Here is a 7433-nt window from a genome sequence, read left to right on the forward strand (position 1 = left end):
AGGAGGAGATCAATCATCCTTATCATCCCTGGAATCTGAACAAGAACTTATGACAGACCCACGCATGCATAGAGTGATTCATAGGAGAGAACAACTGAAGGATTATTACAGGAGATAAGTGAGGCCACCTGTGGTTGGGTGGGGCTGCTGTAATTAATGGTACAGATAAAAAGAGCAGCATGCTGGTTTAGCCTTGTGGACGTTTATCTAATTCATAGTTTTGTCAAGATCGTGGTTTTGCTGTTTCCCTGTTCAAGACTGTGTGTGGACTTTCTGGACTTTGGAATTTGACTCAATTTCCCAGTTACTGGGTGAGAAATTGGATTGCATTTAATCTGTGCCTTGGGTGTACCAGAAAATCCCTTTGACATTTAAAAAGGGAGTTTTTCTGCTTTTCTGTTGATAAAGACTTTTGGTTTTTCTTCTATCGTGTGGTGTGTGTCTTTTTGGACTAATTACCCTGTAATTACGGGCGGTTGGGACACGCCAACAGAACAATTTTATGTCAATATTTTTCTTCCTTTACAATATTTATTGTATTCTTGGTCTTTTTTCTTGTATTAGGTCTTGGATCCTAAATAAATTTTTAACTTGACTTAATATAATAATAGAGCAATTCACTGACATAAAGTGGGACCCATCTCCATGGATAAATGTGAAATGAACAGATAAAATAAATTAAATAGGACAAAGATAGGAATGGAGAAAGAAACTTTTTCGTAGTTTAAGGCTTCAAAGCTTAATTCAAGGTCATTAACTGATAAATGAGATACAAGTATTGTGAGAAAATGCTAATGCTATTGATTTTAGAAAAAAACATAGCATTAATTAATGAAAAATAGTATGCAATATGCAATACCTTTAAAGAATTTAAGAAATAATGAATAATGGTTGATTTTTCTCAAAAAATTGAATATGATGAGAAAAAACTGTTATTTCATGTCAAAGAAAATCTTGTCATATTATATTCATACAGAGAAAATGTGTGAAGTGATAGGTCTTCATCAAACACCTACCAAATGCCAACAGTAGGGACCTTGTTAATTTCAAGAAAAAGAATAGTACAGATTGTAGAGAGAAACCATGTCTACCCATTAATTATTATAAAATGATACCCTGTGGTAGTGAGAACATTATATTATAATATAATATCTTCCAATTTTCCTAGGGACTGAGTAAGTCTGTAACATTGCAAACATTCTATCAAGTATCGGGGCCCAAATTACTTAATGCTTTATACGTCATAACTAAAATATGGTTTGATGCTAACTAGCAGCTAGCGCAATTGCTTCTACAGAAATTTAACATGTTGTATTAACAGGCATTTTACTCCACAATGATTGCTATAAATATGCCTAGCTGTAACATCCAGATCAAGGACAAGAGTAGTCCTATGGACAGTACATTACATAAATGCAACATAAGATTGGCAATACATGCACAACAGTAGCTTGTTTGGCTCTGTTCAGGAAAAGGCATAATTAGTGCATGTGCTACAGAGGTTATTTGGACATTCAATGAAAGCTCTGAGTTATGAGTACATTCAAATGACAAACAAATTCTTGTTGAGGGATTGCAACCAATTGTGAGTTTGGGAACTGCCAACATGGTTTTCCTCTTGTGAAGATTTAATACAATTTTTTGAGGTCATTGGTGTTCATAAAAGCTTTATTTCTCAATAAATCAGCCATAATTCTAAGAGAAACATCTGCTGTAGGAAAAATCAATGGCAAAAAGCCAATGTAGAACATTATATATTTTATTTTTTAAAAACACCTATTTTAAAATTTTACAAAAACTATTTTTTATCAACACATGGACATAGACTTTACAATATTAATTCTTCAAACATATTTTTCCCAAAAGATTTTATTCTAATAGGACAAAATTTTCTGAACATAGACAGCCTCTTCAGAAATGAACAGATCACTGATTCCTTTAGAGCTTGGGGAACTATTCCATTACATAATGCATCTACAACTGTCTGTATCCATTCAAGAATAGGCAATACACTACAAACATCTTGCCCATATACTGTACTATGAAAACTGGAAACAATCCCACTCATTTACCCCAGGTGACACATATTAGACACTTCCGTTCAATGCATATCAAAAGCAGTGTTTTAAGGACCATGAAAACAAATTATTCTTTCCTCAATATGTCTCACAAATCTGTTCCAATGTGTGTATGAGGACTCCTATATGAGGGCCTTGCAGAGTAAATGACAATAAGAAAATTTATTTATTTGTCTGTTTGTTTGTTTCTGAAGAATTATGTCTGACTACCTAAGGAAGACAATGGAGGATATAAAATAAGACATTTTTGCAGCTTTTGTTGCCATTGTAGATGTAAGTGAATATACTAAGACAAACTCAGTCAGTTTCAAAATAAATTTGAACCACATAAATCCAGTTATCTGGTGGCTAGTTTTAGCTCCATCTCCAGAAAACCTGAGAGTGTGTTTGTTAGATTTCAAATAGCAATAACACTTAGACTTATATATTTCTTTGCAGTGTTTTAAAGCCCTCTCTAAGCACTTTACTGAATCAGCATATTGCCCCCAACAATCTAGGTCCCCATTTCACTGATCCCGGAAGCATGGAAGGCTGAGTCAACCTTGAACTGGTGAGGATCAACTGGTGAACTGCTGGCAGATGTCAATCAGCAGAAGTAGCTTGCAAAATTGCATTCTAACCACTGTGCCACCATAACTCTTCAACATTGTCGAATAGGACATTTAGTGATTGTCTCAATGGCACTTTCAGGGTCCAGCTATATATACTGCTCAAAAAAATAAAGGGAACACTTTAAACAACAGAATGTAACTCCAAATAAATCAAACGTCTGTGAAATCAAATTGTCTACGTAGGAAGCAACACTGGTTGACAATCAATTTCATTTTGTTGTCAGCACATTCAACTTCGTACAGAACATAGTATTCAATGAGAGTATTTCATTCATTCAGATCTAGGATGTGTTATTTGAGTGTTCCCTTTATTTATTTTTTTGAGCAGTGTATATAAAAATCCTAAGCAAATGAACTTATAATCTTAGAAAGTGAGAAGCCTAATGTACCATGAGGCAATGGATACAGATCTTTACCTTCCAGATCTAATTACAGAAAAGGCAAGACCATTAGGATTGAGAACAAGATCAGATTTGGATTAAAATATAAAATATTGAAAGCTGGAACTGAAGCCAAAGAGTCCAATCATAATTAATCAGACCTATTTGTTGTGATTCAGCCTGAGGCTCCTCAGGGAACGGCTGGAACTCTGCCGGCTCCATGCTCAGAGGGGGAGGACGAGGAACAGGAGGAGGAGGAGGACCAGGCAGACGGGGAAGAGGAATGTCAGGACGAGGAGGAGGGAGAACAGCCTGAGACCCCCGGTGGGAGCTCTCCCCAGCAAGTAGCCTGGAGTCATTAGATGAGAATGCACAAGCCATCATAGATATGAGAAGGGCAGCACAACGAAGGGGACAATTAGCCAGGTATTTCCATCCCTAATAGGCAACAGCTGGGTTTGGGTGTGGTTCTCCTCAGAAAGGTTGAAAAGGCAGGCCCGCCCTTCCTGTATTGTGGAGAGTTATCTTTTGGGAGTCCTGTGACCTTGCTTCAATCCTTGGCGTCTCTGATTCTGGCTTGTGGCCTCGAAGGCTGAAAACTTGGGGGAGGCGTGGGTTGTATTATATACAGTGGTGTGTGTGCCAGCAAGAAGCCTGTTGTATTGTCTGGCCATCGTGACTCTTCTGTGAAGCTTCATAGCATTACAGTTTGTAAGAACAGTTTTTGTTATCTGTGTTTGTTTTCAAAGATATAAAATGACTTTGCTTTTTACCAGCGTGTCTGGCTACTCTTTTTAGTTGGTGTTGACGTTTGGGGGAACCCAGACAGAACAGCTATTATGAGATGTCTCTGGATGGGACGAGAAAGTTACTTAGGTACTCTGCCAATGGCACCACTTCTAAAATTGTACTTTTTCTGACTCTTGGATGAAATGTGATATCTGCTACCCTTGAACCCAATACTTTTGATACTTCTTGCTGAAACTTTAATTCCTATCATGAATTAGAAACATCTCTACTGCTTGGTTCCCTGTTATTTTCAATCTCAATTTTCAGGATGATGTAAAATTTACAACCATTAATATCTCTGATTTACAACCCACTTGTTTGCAGTTCACTGAACTGAGTTAAGCTTTGAAAGGTCTGTTTTCTCAGTCCATATATCATCAGGAACATTAATGGAATAACTGATACTTTCTTCAGGAAAATACATTGGAAATTCAAGAATCCATCAGATTTCATAAACCTCTGGAGTCAGGTCATCTTAATAGATCCTCCTCCAGAATGGGGGAAATGAAACTGTGAACTGAAACTTCATCAGGTGGTAATTCCCTTCCTTAATATCCATGTAGAAAAAAAACTACATCTAAGGGGTACACATTCCCAAAACTCTGAAACTTGTCACAATATTATACTTTTTATTGTGATATTGGGAAAGCAATAATATTGACTGTATTGAATTACTTTGATCTAAAGTTTACCCTCAAATTAAATCAATGTTTATTTTAGTTGTGGTCTAGTTAGCTGTTTTGGAATGTAATTTCTCCTATACATAAGTGTGATTCTTGATCCAAATGAAGATGCATCCTGATCTACGCTGCACTCATACTGATACCCCCATATAAAAATTAACACAGGCCAAGTAGTAAATGTCTATATAGGCACACATGCACAAGTGTATTGCAGTATTATTAAGTACACAAAACTAGGCTGTTATAAGAAGATAGTTTACAATTAATACTGATCTAAGCCTGTTTATTTAAGTGAATTGCGTAAGTTATCTTGACGGAAAGCCATTCAACCCTGCTAACATTCTCTGCAGCTGTATGTCAGAAAACAGCCAATGGTTAAGGATTCTTCGACCTGCAGATGTATTAGCAAGCCTCTGTGCCACTTGTCATTGTAATAAGAAAGTTACCCTTCTTGTTCTTACTGAACGTCGAAAAGTGCCATCACCATGCTCTCGCCTCCTCATATAAGAGGTAGCATGTCTAGTCTGGGAGCTTAACCCCGCCTACTACAATATTGTGATGATTCAACCCAGCGGCGAAACGCGAAACCGGATTCTTCACTTCCTCTTTTCTGCAGTGCTTTTCTAAAAGCAGCCCCCCCGGCGCTGTCCGTGGTGCTGATGAGCAGCCCCGTGCAGTTACTACTATTTCACTAATCGCATTTGAACAAGCGGTACTCCTTAACAGAGATGTAACAAACGGAGCACGGGGGCGGGGAGGTGTCTGCGGCCCCCCCCCCCTCTTTTTCTGCTTCTTCATCCCGTGAAAGTCATTTAAGGCATCTTAACCTGTCATTCGGAAGCATCAGACTCTCTGTCCCAATCGGGTCTCCTGACTGTATACAACAATTGCTGCCTGGTTTTTTGGGGGGGATGGGGGTCGTGGGGGGGAGGCCTGGGGTGAGGATGACAGGCTGCAGATCTGCCCTTGCCGATGGAAGACCCTTCCCCCCCCCCCCCCCTCTACCCCAGAGCTCACCTGCTCGGCGCCCTGGAAGCAGATCTTGCAGATGGGGCCGGCACCGCCCCCGCCGGCTTCCCAGCTGCTGTTACTACACACCGAGCGGGTCTCGGGTTTCTCGCTCTGACCAGTCCCGCCCTTCGCGGAGCGGTTACTGGGGCCCGGCCCGGGCGGGACTCCCGTCGCTTTCTCAGCTGCTGTCCCAGGCGACACAGGCGGCGAGGTGGGTTTTGGCTGCGGTACATCCCCGCCGCCGGGGCTACCGCCGTCTCCCCCACCGGAGCTCATGGGAGACACCGGTGTCTGACAGCCCCCTCCCCCTTTTTTTACCCGCCTGCCCTGCCCGGTGGCCGCCCCCCTCCTGCTCTGCGGAGGGGACAGAGAAAGAGCGAAAGAGAGGCGAGGCGGGCACGAGCCGCCTGCTGGCTGACTGGCTGACGAGGGCAAGCGAAGCGGTCACCGCGTGTCAGCGTCCTCTTCCCTCCCTCCCTCCCACCCCAGTCCCCCCCGGTTTGGTGCGGGCGCTAGATTCCCCGCTTCTGACGCCAGCGGCTGCCTCAGAATGCGGTGGGTGAGAAACCGTTAGAAACCGTTACCGGGCGCGAGCGAAAGGGGGGGGGGAGGAACACGGAGGGGAGGGGCGGGAACTCCGCCACCTGCACGAGGCATGTGCCTCCTCGCGACCACTTTCCTTCCCTCCTCTCCCCCCTCCCCCCACCCCGAGGATAAATGACCTTTTCTGCCCCCACAGCCAACGAAACAGCTATTCCCCTCAGATAGCGCCGGGTGCCTCCTTCCGACTTTACCGTATGCCCCCCATTCCAGGGTCCCAGTGTGCTTCCTTTCCCCCTCACAGAAACCCCGGAGGGCCCATCCCAACCCCGCCAAAAATCATTGGAGATCTCTTTTCCTCAAAAGGGCTTCTCGCCCCTGTTCTGCTCGTCTGGACGCTGGTTTTGCCCCGTGCGTGTTTAAACATGTTTAAAACATGTTTAGAGCATCTTTAAACGTGTTTCTCAGCTTGCCTTCAGAAGTTGTAGGTGCTTTGCCACTGGAGTTTTTTTTTTTAAGAAAAAGATGGACAGCAGTCTGTCTGAAATGGTATAGAGTCTCTTGCTTGAGCAAGGGGTTGGACTAGAAGACCTCCAGGGTCCCTTCCAGCTCTATTCTGACTTCCATGTCCCAGTAGTTCAAAGATGAGAACTGGCTTCAGAGTAATCCACCACGTTTGTTCAATGACCCTTTAATAATCATAATCTCAAACTCTCAAAAGTCCTGAGTATAGTAAATATTCCTCCCATGAGTGAAGGAGAAATGTTACACCTTTGTTTGTATCTTCCTGGATTTTTTTTCCTTCTCCATTTTCTCCTAAGAAAATAAGGACACATTAAACATTGAAGGGGAGGGAGGAAAAAATCCAAAATGCATAAAGGCAAAATTTCTCCCAGGCCAAGTGATGTTTTAGAAAGTAACTATGATGTCATCGTGGCACATAGTTTAAGAACTATGCAGATTCATTTATTACATTTATCATGTATTTATTTACTTTTTTTTTTGTTTGTTTTTTGAATTTAAATTGCTGCCTATTCACCCATGGTAACTCAAAGCGGCTTACGGAATATAAAACCACATTTAAAACAATAAAAACTAACATAAAGTATCAAATGAATTAATATAGTGCAATATAACCAAATCACCCCCCCCCAACCACCCAACCTCTGATGGGTTGAGTAGATGTGACCAGCAAGAGATGGTCTCTCAGATAATCTGGTCCCAAACCTTGAAGGGCTTTAAAGGTGACAACCAGCACCTTGAATTGCACCGGAAACAAATCGACAACCAATGCAGCTCCCTCAGGAGTTTACATTTATGTATTTATAAAGCATTTCAGTT

The 7433-nt window shown here is 41.8% G+C and overlaps 1 protein-coding gene across 1 annotated transcript in view; it reads right to left on the reverse strand.

The window, feature by feature from the left end:
* Positions 1–5828, reverse strand: part of MARCHF11 (membrane associated ring-CH-type finger 11) — a 42197-nt gene extending 36369 nt beyond the window's left edge. Inside the window, exon 1 of the mRNA XM_070749083.1 lies at positions 5559–5828. Coding sequence (XP_070605184.1) covers positions 5559–5828 — 270 coding nt within the window. The remainder of the gene's footprint in view (positions 1–5558) is intronic.
* Positions 5829–7433: the final 1605 nt, after the last annotated feature.

Source organism: Erythrolamprus reginae, chromosome 3 (genome assembly GCF_031021105.1).
Source record: "Erythrolamprus reginae isolate rEryReg1 chromosome 3, rEryReg1.hap1, whole genome shotgun sequence".
Taxonomy (NCBI): domain Eukaryota; kingdom Metazoa; phylum Chordata; class Lepidosauria; order Squamata; family Dipsadidae; genus Erythrolamprus; species Erythrolamprus reginae.